Below are 20,945 nucleotides of genomic sequence, written 5' to 3' on the forward strand. Positions count from 1 at the left end.
CCAGGAGAGCAGGGCAGGCCAGACAGGTGCTGGTAGTGGGAGACTCCATTATTAGGGGAACAGATAGGGCAATCTGTCACAAAGACCGTGGTCGCCGAACAGTGTGCTGTCTTCCTGGCGCTAGAGTTCGACACATCGCGGATCGATGATTTCAGGGATTTAGGTCAAAAGCTTAAGGTAAGGACCTCAAAGGTAGTATTTTCCGAAATACTGCCTGTACCACGGGCCACACAAGAAAGGCAGCGGGAGATTAGGGAGATTAACAAGTGGCTCAAGAACTGGTGTAGGAAGGAGGGGTTTGGGTTCCTGGAGAACTGGTCCGACTTCTCTATCGGCTACAGGCTCTATCGTAGGGACGGGCTGCACCTCAATGGGGAAGGGGCAGCTGTGCTGGGGAGAAGATGACTAGAAGGTTGGAGGAGTGTTTAAACTAGGGACTGGGGGGGAGGATAATTATGTTATAGGATGAGAAGATAGTGCAGATAGAGACCGGGGGCAAGGTAGTGAGACTGGGGGAGGAATGGAAGGAGGGATTAGAACAGTTCAGAAGAAAAGGTGTAGGGTAAAAAATATACATAAACCTCTCAAATGTATGTATACTAATGCCAGAAGCCTGACTTATAAAACTGGTGAACTGGAATTAGTGATGTGTGAGGAGGACTATGACATAGTGGGAATAACTGAGACATGGCTGGACGATAGCTATGACTGGGCAGTTAATGTACAGGGTTACAGTCTGTTTAGAAAGGATCGTCAAAACCGGAGAGGGGGAGGGGTCTGCCATTATGTAAAGTCCTGTCTAAAGCCCACACTCCGTGAAGATATAAGTGAGGGACCTGAACATGTGGAGTCACTGTGGGTAGAGATACATGGAGCTAAAAACAATAATAAATTACCAATAGGAGTTTACTATAAACCACCTAATATACCAGAGTCCACAGAAAATCTACTACTAAACGAGATAGACGAGGCGGCAAATCATAATGAGGTGGTTATTATGGGGGACTTCAACTACCCAGATATAGACTGGGAAACTGAAACTTGTATATCTCATAAAGGAAACAGGTTCTTGGCAATAACCAAAGACCATTACCTCTCCCAACTGGTTCAGGACCCGACTAGAGGGACGGCCATACTGGACTTAGTATTAACCAATAGGCCTGACAGAACAACAGACGTGCAGGTTGGGGGACACCTGGGAAATAGTGACCACAAAGTAATAACCTTCCAATTATCCTTCAAAAGAGCGTTTCTACAGGGAGGGACAAAAATACCAAACTTCAATAATAGCTAAATTTAGCCAACTAAGAGAGGCCATAGGCCTAACTAACTGGGACAAAGTCCTCAAAAATAAGAATACAGCCACAAAATGGGATATCTTTAAAAGCATCCTAACATCTCATTGTGAGCGGTGTTCCCTCTAAGGTGCACGGCCACGCATCAATTATTGTGCCCGCGCTCACCACTTTATAATGTCCGCTCAGCGCCACCCGCAGTCATCATGATGATGACTTCTTCAGCAATACGTTCAGGGTGTGGCTCAGCGGGGCGCCGCCTCCACATATTTCTGCGCTACTGCTGCAGCTCCTCCTTCTTTTTCTGACCGGAAGAGGAGAGGAGGACTGAGCAGCACGAAGCAGCAGGGCAAGGTACTGTGGAGGTGGAGCTGTCTTTTAGCCTGAGGGAGGCTAAAGTGGTTACCCTGCTGTGTCAGGGACAGGGTATAAGACGCCGCCTGCAAAGTGAAGACATTAAAATCTCCCTGAGTGTTCCCATAGATCAGGCGGGGGCAGAGTGCAGGGTAATTACAGAGCTTCATCTTCCATTTAGTTGAACAGGACACTGCACAGCCCTACATCATTATTTAGGTAGGTAGTAAGGATCTCCCTTCATTGCATGGCAGTGTCCTCTTTTGGCAGTATAACGACCTGACCACACTGCAAAAAATTCTTCAGGACTGGTTTGAGGAACATGACAAAGACAAGGCGTTGGCCTCCAAATTCACCAAATCCTAATGAACCTGAACACCATCCTCTTCATTCCCGGATACTCGGTGACCACTTTGTTAAATCTTCTCCCCCAGTTCTCGGTTCCTATTTTAGCAGCAACCTGGGAGAAAGTCACATGGCCTGGAAACCTTGGAGTTTACCTAAATTGGGTGATTGTGACACTGGGGACTGCTCCACTCTCTACCTCTCCAGTGTGTGTGGTCAGATATAATGGGATAGACAGACGCCTGACTCACTATTATAGACATTACAATTCTGATAAGGTTATGGTAATGTGAGGATTCTCAGCACTGGTACATTACAACAGAGCATGCGCACACTCCCCCTCTATGATGCGCACAGAACTTGTGAGGCGGAACGTTTATCCCAGGGCTTGTCGCTCTGGCCGGAAGTATTAGGCAGATGCACAGATGATGACGTGTCGCTGTCAAGATGGCAGCTGACATCACTCTGTTATTCAGAGCCAGTGTGAAAACAGTAAAGACCAGAAATAAGGCGCTCGGGGTGTCTCTGCCGGAGACGGACGTGCTGAAGAGGAGCCGGGCCCGGGGAGAGTTCAGCGGAAAGACCCGGGATGTGGTGAGTGACGCGGCAGGGCACCACCTGTCACTCTCCAGCTGTTAGCGAACTACATATCCCAGGATGCTTTGCTTGCATTGGCTGAGAAGTATTCTTCAGGGGTCCGTAATGTATTGTCATCTCTTGTAGAACTGCAACTCCCAGCATGAGCTGTAAGGAGGACAGGGTGGGAGTTGTGGTGTCACAGCAGCTGGGAAGTCAGACATTACTGAGCATTAAGTTGTCAGGTCCCTGTCATAGTCTGATGGGCCTCAGGGGAGCTGTCATGGCGGCAGCCTGGTGGTCCTTGCCATGATTCCCTCCATGATTGCCTCTATAAGTGACAGGAATCCGGAAACTGAGAACATTATTTTACATGACGTAGTAACACGTGTGTGTGTATAGTGCTTGTATATACAGTATGGTGTGTTGATGACCCCACCTGTATAGTGAGAAACAATCTGGCCCCTGTATTGTACTGCCCGCTGAGGCCGATCTGTGTGCGCCATCTGAGGGTTACATGCAGTCCGTCACCAGGACAATGGCCTGTAGGCCGAGCTCAGCTGCATGTGATCTGTTACTGCATTCTGGAGAGAAACTACTTGTAATACATATGCTAATGAGCAGTTAAAGGGATTCTCCAGTGAGGGAGCACAAATTATAAAGAATCACACATTATTAATACTAGGAAACTGAACTATACCTGTTGCAGCCACATCTATTTGCACATTCTATTCCCTGTTTTGTCACCCGTAATGCCACAGAACGTCCAGGATGGGGCGGGACTTGCCACTTTCAATATCCTCTTCATTCCCTCCCCATCACTGCCATCCTCTCCCCCACACACTCCTCCCCATCACCGCTACCATCTCCTCCCCCACACACACCTCCTCCCCATCACCGCTACCATCTCCTCCAGCACACACACCTCCTCCCCATCACCGCTGCTGTCTCCTCTCCCCCACACACTCCTCCCCATCACCGCTGCTGTCTCCTCTCCCCCACACACTCCTCCCCATCACCGCTGCCATCTCCTCTCCCACACACACCTCCTCCCCATCACCGCTGCCATCTCCTCCCCCCCACACACACACACACACCTCCTCCCCATCACCGCTGCCATCTCCTCCCCCCCCCACACACACACACACCTCCTCCCCATCACCGCTGCCATCCTCTCCCCCACACACACACACCTCCTCCCCATCACCGCTGCCATCCTCTCCCCCACACACACACACCTCCTCCCCATCACCGCTGCCATCCTCTCCCCCACACACACACACCTCCTCCCCATCACCGCTGCCATCTCCTCCCCCCCACACACACACCTCCTCCCCATCACCGCTGCCATCTCCTCCCCCCCACACACACACACACACACACACCTCCTCCCCATCACCGCTGCCATCTCCACACACACACACACACACACACACACACACACACACACACACACACACACACACACACACACACACACACACACACACACACACACACACCTCCTCCTCCCCATCACCGCTGCCATCTCCACACACACACACACACACACACACACACACACACACACCTCCTCCCCATCACCGCTGCCATCTCCACACACACACACACACACACACCACCTCCTCCTCCTCCTCCCCATCACCGCTGCCATCTCCTCCCACACACACACACACACCTCCTCCCCATCACCGCTGCCATCTCCACACACACACACACACACACACACACACACACACACACACACACACACACACCTCCTCCTCCCCATCACCGCTGCCATCTCCTCCCACACACACACACACCTCCTCCCCATCACCGCTGCCATCTCCTCCCACACACACACACCTCCTCCCCATCACCGCTGCCATCTCCTCCCACACACACACACACACCTCCTCCCCATCACCGCTGCCATCATCCTCCCACACACACACACACACCTCCTCCCCATCACCGCTGTCATCTCCTCCCACACACACACACACACCTCCTCCCCATCACCGCTGCCATCTCCTCCCCCCCACACACACACACACACAACTCCTCCCCATCACCGCTGCCATCTCCACACACACACACACACACACCTCCTCCTCCCCATCACCGCTGCCATCTCCTCCCACACACACACACCTCCTCCCCATCACCGCTGCCATCTCCTCCCACACACACACACCTCCTCCCCATCACCGCTGCCATCTCCTCCCACACACACACACACCTCCTCCCCATCACCGCTGCCATCTCCTCCCCCACACACACCTCCTCCCCATCACCGCTGCCATCTCCTCCCACACACACACACACCTCCTCCCCATCACCGCTGCCATCTCCTCCCCCACACACACCTCCTCCCCATCACCGCTGCCATCTCCTCCCCCACACACACACCTCCTCCCCATCACCGCCGCCATCTCCTCCCCCACACACACACCTCCTCCCCATCACCCGCCGCCATCTCCTCCCCCACACACACACCTCCTCCCCATCACCTCCCCCACACACACACACACCTCCTCCCCATCACCGCCGCCATCTCCTCCCCCACACACACACCTCCTCCCCCACACACACACCTCCTCCCCATCACCGCCGCCATCTCCTCCCCCACACACACACCTCCTCCCCATCACCGCCGCCATCTCCTCCCCCACACACACACGTCCAGGATGGGGCGGGACTTGCCACTTTCAATATCCTCTTCATTCCCTCCCCATCACTGCCATCCTCTCCCCCACACACTCCTCCCCATCACCGCTACCATCTCCTCCCCCACACACTCCTCCCCATCACCGCTGCCATCTCCTCCCCCACACACACACACCTCCTCCCCCACACACACACCTCCTCCCCATCACCGCCGCCATCTCCTCCCCCACACACACACCTCCTCCCCATCACCGCCGCCATCTCCTCCCCCACACACACACGTCCAGGATGGGGCGGGACTTGCCACTTTCAATATCCTCTTCATTCCCTCCCCATCACTGCCATCCTCTCCCCCACACACTCCTCCCCATCACCGCTACCATCTCCTCCCCCACACACTCCTCCCCATCACCCGCTGCCATCTCCTCTCCCACACACACCTCCTCCCCATCACCGCTGCCATCCTCTCCCCCACACACACACACACCTCCTCCCCATCACCGCTGCCATCTCCTCCCCCCCACACACACACACCTCCTCCCCATCACCGCTGCCATCTCCTCCCCCACACACACACACACACACACACACACACACACACACCACACACACACACACACACACACACACACCTCCTTCCCATCACCGCTGCCATCTCCTCCCACACACACACACCTCCTCCCCATCACCGCTGCCATCTCCTCCCACACACACACACCTCCTCCCCATCACCGCTGCCATCTCCTCCCACACACACACACCTCCTCCCCATCACCGCTGCCATCTCCTCCCACACACACACACCTCCTCCCCATCACCGCTGCCATCTCTTCCCCCCCCACACCACACACACACACACACACACACACACACCCACACCCACACACCTCCTCCCCATCACCGCTGCCATCTCCTCACACACACACACACACACCTCCTCCCCATCACCGCTGCCATCTCCTCACACACACACACACACACCTCCTCCCCATCACCGCTGCCATCTCCTCACACACACACACACACCACACCTCCTCCCCATCACCGCTGCCATCTCCTCACACACACACACACACACACACACCTCCTCCCCCATTCACCGCTGCCATCTCCTCACACACACACACACCTCCTCCCCATCACCGCTGCCATCTCCTCACACACACACACACCTCCTCCCCATCACCGCTTCCATCCTCCCCCACACACACACACACCCCTCCTCCCCATCACCGCTGCCATCTCCTCCCACACACACACACACCTCCTCCCCATCACCGCTGCCATCCCTCCCCCACACACACCTCCTCCCCATCACCCGCTGCCATCTCCTCCCCCACACACACACCACCTCCCCATCACACGCTGCCATCTCCTCCTCCCACACACACACCTCCTCCCCATCACCCGCCGCCATCCTCCTCCCCCACACACACACCTCCTCCCCATCACCTCCCCCACACACACACCTCCTCCCCATCACCCGCCGCCATCTCCTCCCCCACACACCACACATCCTCCCCCACACACACACCTCCTCCCCATCACCGCCGCCATCTCCTCCCCCACACACACACCTCCTCCCCATCACCCGCCGCCATCTCCTCCCCCACACACCTCCTCCCCCACACACACACCTCCTCCCCATCACCGCCGCCACCTCCTCCCCCACACACACACCTCCTCCCCATCACCGCCGCCATCTCCTCCCCCACACACACACACCTCCTCCCCATCACCGCCGCCATCTCCTCCCCCACACACACACCTCCTCCCCATCACCGCCGCCATCTCCTCCCCCACACACCTCCTCCCCCACACACACACCTCCTCCCCATCACCGCCGCCACCCTCCTCCCCCACACACACACCTCCTCCCCATCACCGCTGCCATCTCCTCCCACACACACACACCTCCTCCCCATCACCGCTGCCATCTCCTCCCACACACACACACACCTCCTCCCCATCACCGCTGCCATCTCCTCCCCCACACACACCTCCTCCCCATCACCCGCTGCCATCTCCTCCCCCACACACACCTCCTCCCATCACCGCTGCCATCTCCTCCCCCAACACACCTCCTCCCCATCACCGCTGCCATCTCCTCCCCCACACACACCACTCTCCTCCCCATCACCGCCCGCCATCTCCTCCCCCACACACACACCTCCTCCCCATCACCTCCCCCACACACACACCTCCTCCCATCACCGCCGCCATCTCCTCCCCACACACACACCTCCTCCCCCACACACACACCTCCTCCCCATCACCGCCGCCATCTCCCTCCCCCACACACACACCTCCTCCCCATCACCGCCGCCATCTCCTCCCCCACACACCTCCTCCCCCACACACACACCTCCTCCCCATCACCGCCGCCACCTCCTCCCCCACACACACACCTCCTCCCCATCACCGCCGCCATCTCCTCCCCCACACACACACACCTCCTCCCCATCACCGCCGCCATCTCCTCCCCCACACACCACACACACACCTCCTCCCCATCACCGCCGCCATCTCCTCCCCCACACACACACACCTCCTCCCCATCACCGCCGCCATCTCCTCCCCCACACACACACCTCCTCCCCATCACCGCCGCCATCTCCTCCCCCACACACACACCTCCTCCCCATCACCGCCGCCATCTCCTCCCTCACACACACACACCTCCTCCCCATCACCGCCGCCATCTCCTCCCCCACACACACACACCTCCTCCCCATCACCGCCGCCATCTCCTCCCCCACACACACACACCTCCTCCCCATCACCTCCCCCACACACACACCTCCTCCCCATCACCGCCGCCATCTCCTCCCCCACACACACACCTCCTCCCCCACACACACACCTCCTCCCCATCACCGCCGCCATCTCCTCCCCCACACACACACCTCCTCCCCATCACCGCCGCCATCTCCTCCCCCACACACCTCCTCCCCCACACACACACCTCCTCCCCATCACCGCCGCCACCCTCCTCCCCCACACACACACTCCTCCCCCATCACCCGCCGCCATCTCCTCCCCCACACACACACACCTCCTCCCCATCACCGCCGCCATCTCCTCCCCCACACACACACACACCTCCTCCCCATCACCGCCGCCATCTCCTCCCCCACACACACACACCTCCTCCCCATCACCGCCCGCCATCTCCTCCCCCACACACACACACTCCTCCCCATCACCGCCGCCATCTCCTCCCCCACACACACACCTCCTCCCCATCACCGCCGCCATTCTCCTCCCTCACACACACACACCTCCTCCCCATCACCGCCACAATCTCCTCCCCCACACACACACACACCTCCTCCCCATCACCGCCACAATCTCCTCCCCCACACACACACACCTCCTCCCCATCACCGCCGCCATCTCCTCCCCCACACACACACCTCCTCCCCATCACCGCCGCCATCTCCTCCCCCCACACACACACCTCCTCCCCATCACCGCCGCCATCTCCTCCCCCACACACACACACCTCCTCCCCATCACCGCCGCCATCTCCTCCCCCACACACACACACACCTCCTCCCCATCACCGCCGCCATCTCCTCACACACACACACACACACACCTCCTCCCCATCACCGCCGCCATCTCCTCCCCCCCACACACACACACACACACACACACCTCCTCCCCATCACCGCCGCCATCTCCTCCCCCCCACACACACACACACACACACACACCTCCTCCCCATCACCGCCGCCATCTCCTCCCCCACACACACACACACACACACACCTCCTCCCCATCACCGCCGCCATCTCCTTCACACACACACACACACACACACACACACACACACACACACACACACACACACACACACACACACACACACACACACACACACACCTCCTCCCCATCACCGCCGCCATCTCCTCCCCCACACACACACCTCCTCCCCATCACCGCCGCCATCTCCTCCCCCACACACACACACACACCTCCTCCCCATCACCGCCGCCATCTCCTCCTCCCCCACACACACACACACCTCCTCCCCATCACCGCCGCCATCTCCTCCTCCCCCACACACACACACACCTCCTCCCCATCACCGCCGCCATCTCCTCCCACACACACACACACACACACACACACACACACACACACACACACACCTCCTCCCCATCACCGCCGCCATCTCCTCCCCCACACACACACACCTCCTCCCCATCACCGCCGCCATCTCCTCCCCCACACACACACACCTCCTCCCCATCACCGCCGCCATCTCCTCACACACACACACACACACCTCCTCCCCATCACCGCCGCCATCTCCTCCCCCACACACACACACACACACACACACACACACACCTCCTCCCCATCACCGCCGCCATCTCCTCCCCCACACACACACACACACACACACACACACCTCCTCCCCATCACCGCCGCCATCTCCTCCCCCACACACACACACACACACACACACCTCCTCCCCATCACCGCCGCCATCTCCTCCCCCACACACACACACACACACACACACACACACACACACACACACACACACACACACACCTCCTCCCCATCACCGCCGCCATCTCCTCCCCCACACACACACCTCCTCCCCATCACCGCCGCCATCTCCTCCCCCACACACACACACACCTCCTCCCCATCACCGCCGCCATCTCCTCCTCCCCCACACACACACACACCTCCTCCCCATCACCGCCGCCATCTCCTCCCCCACACACACACACACACACACCTCCTCCCCATCACCGCCGCCGTCTCCTCTCCCACACACACACCTCCTCATCACCGCCGCCGTCTCCTCCCCCACACATGCGAGAACAGCCCCTTGCAATGAGGTGCTGACACAATCTGGAAGGGGGGATGCTGGCTTCAAACCTCACAGTCATATAATGTGGGGCTTGTGTCGTCATTAGATAAGAAAAAGCAATGCAACTTCCCGTGTCACATGGCTGAGCGTGTTGCGGCACAAGCAGAGATCAGGAAGATACAATTACATGTGGAGGTCTCGGCACACCTAATGGTGCTGCTAAATTAAATTAATTTTTACTCCCTGGATAACCCCTTTAAGTGGACCAAGGGTGGGCCCAAACCACTCTGTGTACCCCTGCTTCCTCTGCCTTCCCCTCCCCTTCCTTCCTGATTAACAGGACCAGATTCCTCCATAGTCATCTTGCATCTTCCTGTCTGACTTTTCTGCACATGCGCCACACCGCGGGAGAGCTCTTCCCTGGAGTATGCGGCTCTTGTGCAGTGAAGCCTTGAAGCCAGGGGCTGTACATATAAAATTACTGGACATGTGCTGGACGTAGGAGCGAAGGGAGCCTGCTTGGGATCTCATGAGAACAGGGAGAGATGTTCCCTGGCCTAGATAGCGTCAATCAAGGTGGTGGTGGGGCGCCGAAAGCTTGACTTGGAGGAGGAAAACACCGGCCTTCTCCACATCCAACAGCTAATTTGCTTATGATTAGAGCGAGAATAAAAGTGGATTTTCTGAAGATTTACATGCTACTAAAAGGTCTCAAAAGTCACTTCTGGAGTTACTGTAGGCAGTTTCCATGACCTGAACCCCTGGTATTTTCCCTTTAAAAGGCATCTGTCAGCAGATTTGTACCTATGACCTGTTACATGTGCACTTGGAAGCTGAAGGCATCTGTGTTGGTCCCATATTCTCTATTTTGATTGACAGGACTAGGCAGCGAAAATGTCATAACGTCTGGTCCTGTCAAAGTGCAGAGGGATAAATTAAAGGGGATGTCCAGCTTTTACTAAGTCATGGACTTTCCTCGGGATAAGCTGATTGGCGGGAGTCCGACACCCCTCCATCCCACCCGTGCACCGTCATCTGCATAGTGCACAGAGCTTGTCATTGCAGCTCGGCTCCCACTGACTTCAATGGGAGCAGCGCTGTTGTAACGAGCTCCCACCACTCAGTAGTATAGGTAAGAGGTGTCTAATGGGTGGAAGTTCCAGCGCTGGGACCTGCACTGATCAGGAGAACCTGATTCCCGTGCCACCCATATGAATGCAGCGGAGGTCTAGTCCTAGTCTTTAGGACTAATGAAGACAGAGGGGTAAAGCGCTCTGTCAGACTTTCTCTCTCTGTGGTACAGTTGGTGAAGAGTTTGCTTTCAGTCTTCTCATGTGACCAGTCCTAATACCCGGCCTGTGGATAGACCCACGTGTCCAGCGTTATGTCCCATAATTAATGTCTAGTAGATACTTGATTTAAAAATGGGGTTGTGCTTGGCTTTCATGTGCCTGGTTCTGAGACATTTCTCCTTTTACGAGACATCCTCTCTCTCGTCACCCTCCTCACATGATCTATGGTTGCTGATTAGTTCCAGTAGTTTACCTGCTGTGCCCCCCTTCTTCAAGGTGTAGCTGGGGTCCACTTTCCTCAGTTCAGCCTCATAAAGAAGTTGCAGATTTGCCCTCCCTTAAAGGGGTTGTCCAATGATTTATGTAAAAAAAGGACAATCAGACATCATATAGCACATGGCAATCTTTCTAGCACATCTAGGACCAGTCCTGTACCTGACATGGATCCACAGATCTCTCCATTCATTGCTCCAATTGTTCTGCTAGTTTTCCTTCAGGTGCACACACTGATCTGGTTATAGCGGCCAGAAAGTGTACTGTGTATATTAGTAGGAGGAGGACATAAAACACTAATAATAAAATCACTGATAAAACTCAATCAGTTACCGTATAATATCACTAGTGGAGTTGGTAAATTACATCAAAACGTAAGTAAAAGATGTAAATTTGCGGGGCCCTCTCAATAAGGCCTCATACACACGGCCGTTGTTTCATTCCGTGTCCGTTGTTCCGTTTTTCGTGATTTTCTGCGGACCCATTGACTTTCAATGGGTCAGTTGAAAACTCGGCTTATGCACAGTTTGTCGTCCGTGATTCCAGTCCATCAAAAAAATATAACCGGTCCTATTTTTTTCACGGAAAACGGTTCACGGACCCATTCAAGTCAATGGGACCGTGAAAAACAGCGGAGGCACACAAGATTGTCATCCGCGTCCGTTTTTTCCTATCATTGGCATAGCAAACTTGACTTAGACTTTTTTTTACTTTCCTTCATGTCTGGTGATCCTCTAAAAATAAAGGAAGACACACGGAAACGGATCATGGAACAACGGAACCCCATTTTGCGGAACGGAACACGACCGTACGTTTTGCGGTCCGCCAAAAATACGGATGACTTTCCGTATGGCATTTTTTATTTTTTTTGCGGATCCATTGTAATAATGCCTATCCTTGTACGCAAACTAGAAAAAAATAGGACGTACACTATTTCTTTTTGCGGAGCAACGGAACGGACATACTGATGCGGAAATAAATGGGTCCGCATCCTATCCGCAAAAAAAACCGGAACAGACACGGAAACAAAATACGGTTGTGTGCATGAGGCCTTATGCTGACCTCACTGAGGCCATCATAAATTAGTGACAGAAATGCTGATGTCAGCGATGTGTCACTCAGGAGCTAAAAGTAAGTGGTTGCCGAAAACCAGCATCATAATCATTGCAGCACAGGCCTAGAAAAGAGTCAGATCTACCTGAGAAGAGTCCTGGTCATTATAATCTCCTGCCCATCTGCTGATGATTGGCAGTTCTCTCCTAGAGAGAAAGGGAGAAAACCAGGTAGAAGCCATCAGCAGCTGGTCGGGAGAGCAGGACTTCATGAATAACCAGGACTCTTCTCAGGTGGCCGGGACTCTTCTCCAGGCCCAGTCTGCAATGATTGTGATGTTGGTTCTCGGCAACCACTTACTTTTAACTTATAAATCACAGACCGCTGAAATCAACTCCCCTGTCTGTATTTTATACGGACATATGGGCAGCATAAAGTTGATGACAGGTTCCCCTTAGGCCTAGTTCACACGACCGTATGGCTTGTTTTTCACGTATCCGTTGTTCTGTTTTTGAGTTCCGTTGTGTTTCCGTTTTTCCGTTCCGTTTTTTCATTCCATTTTTCCGTATGCCATGTACAGTATACAGTAATTACATTGAAAAAATTGGGCTGGCCATAACATTTTCAATAGATGGTTCAGAAAAACGGAATGGAAACGGAAGACATACGGATGCATTTCCGTATGTGTTCAGTTTTTTTTGCGGACCCCTTGACTTGAATGGAGCCACGACCCATGATTTACGGCCAAATATAGGACAAGCTTTATCTTTCAACGGAACGGAAATACGGAAACGGAATGCATACGGAACACATTCAGTTTTTTTTGCGGAACCATTGAAATGAATGGTTCCGTATACAGAACACAAAAAACCGGCCCGTACACTCGCAAAAAGAATGTTTGTGTGAACTAGGCCTAAAAGGGGTTGTACAGTTTGTTTTAACTGATGATCTATCATCTGGATAGATCATCAGCATCTGATCGGCGGGGGTCCGACACCCGAGACCTCCGCCGATCAGCTGTTTGAGAAGGCAGCGGAGCTCCAGCAGCGCGCGGCCTTCTCACTGTTTACCGCTGGCCCAGTGATGTCACGACTAGTATCACTGGCCTGGGCGTGGCTAAGCTCCATTCACAGCAGTGTTTTTATGTCCGTCTGATGAAACTGATCCAAACGTATCCGTTCTGACACACAATATAAGTCAATGGGGATGGATCAGTTTTCACTGACACAATATGACACAATAGAAAATGGATCCGTCCTCCATTGACTTTTATTGGTGTTCAAGATGTATCCGTCTTGGCTATGTTATAGATAATACAAACTGATCCGTTCTGAACGGATGCAGACGGTTGTATTATCTGAACTGATCCGTCTGTGCAGATCAATGACGGATCCGCACCAAACGCGAGTGTGAAAGTAGCCTAAAATGAAGTTGTAGGCGCACCCGACTGAGCCCCTCTGTGTCACGGCAATGGTCATGGTCGTGACTCTTGAACCGCAAGCTGTTGCCTGCGGTTTGTATTTAGGTGTTCAACCACAGGTGAGGGCCGCTAGTGTGCTGCCTCACTTGTGGTTGCTGCGGGCAACAAGTTAGTTTGTATTGTTGCAGTAGAGCAGCCTGAGCTGTTGCTAGGCAGCTTGCTGCAATCTGCATGCGGTTGCACTTGGCAACTTGTGTGATAGGTGTGAACTTTCCATGTTTGGTGTGCACGGGGTTTATTTGTGTGTATTCCCCTTTAAATTGCTGTCTTCCCTTGTCTGGTATGTGAAGGGTTAATTCCCTTCCTAGGCTGTGAGCACTGGGTGTGTCCGCGTGGGTGTGGCCACTTTGGGCTATATAGCCTAGTTGGAGATCAATAGCTGAGGGGTGCTTCAGCCATGCTTTGCTGGAGACACCCTCCTGGTATTTCCATCTGCCAGTGGGGGCCACCCTTGTGGTCATAGGTTTATCTGTGAGGTTTATGTCTTGATGTTCAGTTGATGTTTTCCTTTTGTCTCTGTTTATTGCAACTACAGATGTCCTGGTTACCTGTGTGTTATGTGTGCGGTGTCCTCTAGTTGTTCTGTGGACATTAGTAGTGCATGCATGGGTTCCAGTCAGCGTGGCTGTGACAGGTACGTGTGGAACTAGTAGTTCGCCTGTAATATCTGTATGTTGTATGTGTTTCCCCATTCCTTGTAGCTTGGCCAGTGAGACCCCTGTTCCTCCGTGTCCAGAAGGAACAGGCCGTCTTACCTTGACTCCTAGTTCAGGGACCGGTCGGAGGGTGAGTTAGGGATCCCAGGTTCCTGAGCATGGGCCCTCCTACCTTCAAGGTCGGCCCATGCAGTTAGGAGGTGACCTGCTCCCTAATTCTCTCGTTCTGGCCGAGCAGGGGTTAACATCTTTTGGCATCGCACGGCTGAGGGTTTTCCCCATCCTTAGCCGTGACACTCTGGTTCTGATCAGCTCTGTTTTGGCGATCCAATCGAGCGGTGTACAGACTCGAAGGCTCATTAAAATACACTAAAAACGACACTGTTTCTCTGACGGCCTCGCCACTTTCCCCAAAAAGGGGGCGTGGAGAGGTCAGGGAGGTGGCGGGGCCACATTTATCATCTTCTTCGCCAGTTTTCTGGTGTAGAAGAACACTGAGATCTACACCAGCCAGGGACTAGACATTTCCCACATTGTTAAAGGGTTGTCCCTTCTGCTCCACTTACCTGCTCCCTGCCACTCTGTGGCTCCTGGGCGGTCTTTACTGCCTTACCCCTTCTGTCATCTTACACGTATATGGGGTCATGCCCCTGCAGCCGTTGGTTACATGCCCCCACGCATCACTGCGGAGGCCAGTCATTGACTGCAGTGATGCACAGGACTCTGTCCATCTGGAAGTTGACAGACTGGGACTGGAAGTCCAATGAAGACCTGGACGGGTCAGGTAGGTGTAGATATATTCACTGGTACCCCCATGTGGGGGAGGGGGAAATAAAAAAAAAAAAAAGGATCCTGGACATCCCATTTAAGGCCTCATGCACACAAACGTATTTTGTTTCCGTGTCCGTTCCGTTTTGTTTTTTTTGCGGATAGGATGCAGACTCATTCATTTCAATGGGTCCGCAAAAAATGCGGACAGCACACCGTGTGCTATCCGCATCCGTATGTCTCTTCCGTAACCCCGCAAAAAAAATATAACATGTCCTATTCTTGTCCGTTTTAGTCATTGTTACAATGGATCCGCCCAAAAAAAAAAAACGGATGTCATCATTTTTTTTTTTTTTTTTTTTTTTTTTTTTGCGGCCCACAAAACACATAGGGTCGTGTGCATGTAGCCTAAGATGGGGATTATTTGGCTTTGATGGCACCAGATTACATAAATACATAAATTCTTGGTGTCATCAGTTTTTCCTGCAGAGAACAAGACCTCACGTGCGCTAACGAAATGTAATCTCCTCCATCCTATGGCTCGTCACATTCCTCCGCCAGTGTTTTTGAATGTAAGTTCTGCGTTACAGAGGAATGAAGCAATTTAGTGCCATGTAAGCAAGCGTTCCCACTGACGCTGCCCACAGACGGTATCCAGTTCTGGAGTCCGTATTGCTCCGGGGAGCAGGGACTAGTCAGGACTAATTGTGTTACTTTACTGGTAGAGAAAATGCTTTTTGTCTCTGTTACCAAAGCATGAATGCAGATTTAATTGCCAGATGTTTAGTTCTGCCATTTGACGTGTGCAACATTAGATCGAGTCCAGGAGAGGAACCGTCAGTGACGTGCGAGGCAGGCGCAATCAATGGATGAGGTTTCCCGATCTAATGGCTTTAGCAGGCAGTTCTTCAGGATTCTGAGCGAATTTTCCAGATATTGTGTGCTGCTGAATGCACCAGAGATGTTGGTGTCCTAAAATGACCTTTGGTGGAAATAAGTTGCATGTGATTTAGAATAAGTCTGCGGAGGCTGATTCTATGACACCCAGGGTGCAAGGTTTGAGGATGAAAATCCCTCTCTTTTGCACTTGCCGTCGCATCGGGCAATAATTGGGAGTGAACTGTTGATTCCCAGTAGTTGAGCCACAGTAGAGCTGCATTTAGATGTCGTCCCCTCGGTGACTGCGATCATTCAAACTCATGCAGATTCCTATGTACGTAGGGTTATACGCTGCCCAGAAACTATTCTTTTATGTGCCGCATCAATGTGATCGCCTGATAAATGATGAGAGTTTGCTTGTTCATTGGGTGACTGGTGGCAGATTTACACAGGGCAATTATCGGGAATGAACATCTGTCCCCGATAATTGTCCCAATCCTCGACCCATGTAAAAGGTCCCGTATGTTGCTGGAACCTGACAAAAAGTACTGGTGTGTATGTTTCGCAGCACATTTTATAAATGTTTTAACCACTTTCAGTGACTTGCCCGACAGGAGATCATGCAGGACTTTCGTCTCCGCTCAAAAAATCATGTTCTGAGCGGACACCGAACGGACCCCATTATAGTCTATGGGGTCTTAAGGCTCCATTACGCTCAGTGAGGTCTCCGTTATCTGCAGAATCTGTCCTTTCCGTTCTCCTGCTCCTCAACGGAGCCGAAGAACGGAAAGGAGAAACGGTGATGTGAAAGGAGCCTTAGCTAAAAGGGAGTGTGACTTTCGAGGAAATGGGGCAGGTCTTAAATGAAGTGCTGTGCGCCAAAAAGTGTTCTCACATATTTTTTTAAGTATACGTAGACTAGACAGTCTGTAGGCGCACCACCAGCCACTGTCATAAATGTGGCACAATTTGAGATTGTCTTACTTTTAGGGCTCCTGCACACCACTTTATTTTTTTTATTTTTTTTGTCCACATCCGATCTGCATTTTTTGTCTGCAGAATCATTCACTTTAGTGGGGCCCCAAAAGATGCAGGCAGCATGCAGTGTGCTGTCCTCATCTGTCTGTCTGTTCCACGGCCCCGCCAAAAAATAGAACATGTCCTATTTTTGTCTGTTTTTATGGACAAGGATCAGATAGTTATAACGAGGACAGGCAAAATGCGGAAATGCACGGCCGGTATCAGTGTTTTGCGGGTCCGCAATTTGCATAAGCCCTTAGATAGTATTAGTAAATGTGAGTGTAGTCTTTTTTGGGTGTTTCTCAGACGGTTTGTATTTTTTTCAAGTATTTTTTATTTTTTTCCTCCAGAGTTTTTAGGCAAAAAACAAAACAAAGCACCAGCTCCAGATGCTGCATGGAAGTCTATGGGAATTATTAAACGCAGCACAAACTGGCTTTTTTCGTAGTGGTGGCTTTTGACACTCAAGTTTTTTTTTTATTTTTTTTGTCGGTGGAATATTTTTTGGGGAATCATAGCATGTTCTAGGAGTGGCGTGTTTTGTCCCATAGGCATCAATTTATTTTTTGGCTGTACTACAAAACGCTAAAACGCCATCTAGAAACGCAGCACAAGTCAGGTTTTTTAGGTGTATTTTTTTGTTTCAACAAAAAAATGCAACAAAACTGTGGAGGAGAATTTATCATCTCCTTATGTCAGCTTTCTGTGTTCGTGACTTTTTAAACACCACTATGACAAAAAAAATTGTTGCGTTTCTACGCTGCCTTTGCCACTTTCTGTGAAGGCGGCATAGCGATTCCGGGACTGGCGCATTTATCTTAGTTTATGCCAGTTTTCTGGCACCGATAAAGACTGAAATCTCCAACAGCTAAGATTACAGCCGGAGCGTGCGGACTGCCGGAGGCTGCGCCTAGTTCATGACAAAGCATGCGCCTCGCCATAAAGTTAAGGCATCCGCCGGCAGAGCAAGGGATATCAAGACCAGCGTAAAATGCCAGATTTTATTTGCAAGAGTTAATTTTCTACTATTGACCACAGTCCGCGTCCATGTTAGTGGGGTTTCAGCAGCTAGATTTTTAGCACTGTCGCATGGCAAGAATCCATTGCGATATTGGACAGAAGCCAGGATGTCAGACTAATCTTCATGGTGCCAAACCACAGCGGTATCTGCATCTATTGGCATCAGTGAGAAAACTCAGCGACATGGACTGCATAGATGACAAAGCCTAAATAAAGGTATTTGGCAAAAACCTTAGATTTCCGTTCTCTATCGTATTAAGTTTAGGCTCGCATGACAACGCCCTTTAAGAGCCAGGTAGAGCTCTCGGATGCCGTGAAAAAATATAGGAGGACAGCTTGGGTCAATGTAGGGTAAGACGGGTAAAATAATAAGGGATTTATATTCACTTTGGACAGTGATATGGACAGTGATATCTTTTAGATATCAGAATGCAGTCTGGATTATCCAAAACTGACACCCCCGAGAGGACCCGTTGTGAAGCGTGGCCTACTTCACTACCAGTACAATGGTGCACTTCATGCCAAGTACTACTGGCTTCCGACCTCCTAATTCTCTGGAATAAAGCGAGATTTGATGTGAAATAGTTTGACCAATTTTGACACGCTCTAAAAGATTTTTGGTACACGGTCTGACCCTAAAATCATTTTCATGGTGCATCAGATAATTCTGATATGCTTATACAGGTACATCCTTTGAGAGATGATAATGATACAATACCGTTCTTTGGGTTTCAAGAGCCAGCAGGCCTATCTCTTCTCCAGGAGTCCCGAGGTGCAAAATTACTGGAATACATCTGTTTCGTTCAAAACGTACAACCTGGATTTTTATCCTGTACAGTCGCGGTCAGCGGCTTTGGACCGTTTTCAGGATCTTGTAGAGGACATGAAAAAGTTAAAGGGGTATTCCCAACACAGACAATGGGGGCATATATTGCTACACTGAGAACAGAGCAGGAAGAGTGGTGGCTGGAGGATCCCGGGTTTTCTGGGGTCCGGCCACCGCCAAGCTCTCTCCCTATACAATTGAATAGGAGCGCACCACTCTGGGAGCTGTAGCCACGGAATTCACTTCAATTGAGCTGACTGAAATAGCCGAGCCAGTGCTCGCCTATTTTTCGATGACCCCATAGAAATGAATGGAGGGCGGCTGCTCATGTGCAGTGCTCCCTCCACCACCTTTCCCCGCTGCATGTAGGTGCAGGTCCCAGAGGTTAGGGGGGTGATATAAAATGTTTACATTTTTTTTAATTATTTATTTTTTAATTTTTTATTTTTTTTTTTTTTTTTTATTTTTTTTATTCTGTACCATTATTTTTCATATAGATCCATAATTGTACTAGAATTGCTTATTTCTTATGTTGTCCTGCCACCTGCTGGTCAAAATAGGAATTGCAGCTCCAGTACCCTGGGTCTCTTCAGAGAGACCCAGCGTATTGAAATCAATTACTAGCATCCTCATTGGCTGTTTTTTTAGCTTTTAGATTCTGTGATCACACTTGATCACGGCATCTAAAGGCTTTAATGAGCGCGATCTGCATTGTTGCTGCTCAGTCATTAGTTGCATGTCTCTGCTGTTGCTGTCTCTGCTGCTCTGCATGTTTACCCATCGCTCCAGCACCGTACATGTGCCATTTACATAGTACACAAGCGAGACGCTACATCCTAGGTGTAGAAAGGGTCATTGGCGCTATTAGGCGAGGGGCGATTACAAGAAAAAGCCTTTTGGATATTTCAGCTGGGCAGCGGTTTTCCTACCAGACTAAATAACAAATACGCCCTTATGTTACAATATCATTGATTTTATATGTGGATTTTTTTTTTTTATCTCCATGTTTTGCATTTTGCCCAGTAAATTCCCCACCAGGTTTCATGTGATACCTTGATATTGGATTGTTGAGTAATGGGGTATTTAGTAAGTGTGATATCCAGCAACTGTGTCACATACACAAACAAAATTTGTGATCCGAAACGCGTAATGTTTGTGTGCTGTGTTACACTTGGATTTAACTACCCAAATAAATAAAGGTGATCGCTTTTATTGGAAGCTGGATTTATTTCCTTACTTTCAAGTTTTAATAGATTGTTATGAAACCTAATGGGCTCGGTGGTGAGGCTTCGCCCTCTGCACAGATCTTCTTTCATCCACCAGCGGAGACATCATATGACTTTGAAAATTAAATGGGGTTATTCATATAATGATGTTATCTACAACTTAGAAAATTGTCTGGTTTTGCACTGATCTTTTTGACACACATGAAATGCGATTCAGAGGCCAGAGGCCAAGCTCTCCATTCATGGGCTCCTCGGCCATTCTTAATTCTTTGAACTAAGATATCTCCGAGACAATGATCTGACTGTTCGGCCAACAAATATTTTGCTTCATGTGTTTATTTTCCAGGAAATTCATACTACAGTCCTAACACAGGAGAGTTTCTGATCCTCTGCTGA

At 51.5% G+C, this 20,945-nt stretch overlaps 1 protein-coding gene across 1 annotated transcript in view; it reads left to right on the forward strand.

Moving 5' to 3' along the window:
* Positions 1–2,400: 2,400 nt before the first annotated feature.
* The window catches only part of STX18 (syntaxin 18), a 146,780-nt gene continuing 128,235 nt past the window's right edge, over positions 2,401–20,945 (forward strand). Inside the window, exon 1 of the mRNA XM_044283088.1 lies at positions 2,401–2,588. Coding sequence (XP_044139023.1) covers positions 2,442–2,588 — 147 coding nt within the window. The 5' untranslated portion in view covers positions 2,401–2,441. The remainder of the gene's footprint in view (positions 2,589–20,945) is intronic.

This window comes from Bufo gargarizans, chromosome 1 (genome assembly GCF_014858855.1).
Source record: "Bufo gargarizans isolate SCDJY-AF-19 chromosome 1, ASM1485885v1, whole genome shotgun sequence".
NCBI classification, from domain to species: domain Eukaryota; kingdom Metazoa; phylum Chordata; class Amphibia; order Anura; family Bufonidae; genus Bufo; species Bufo gargarizans.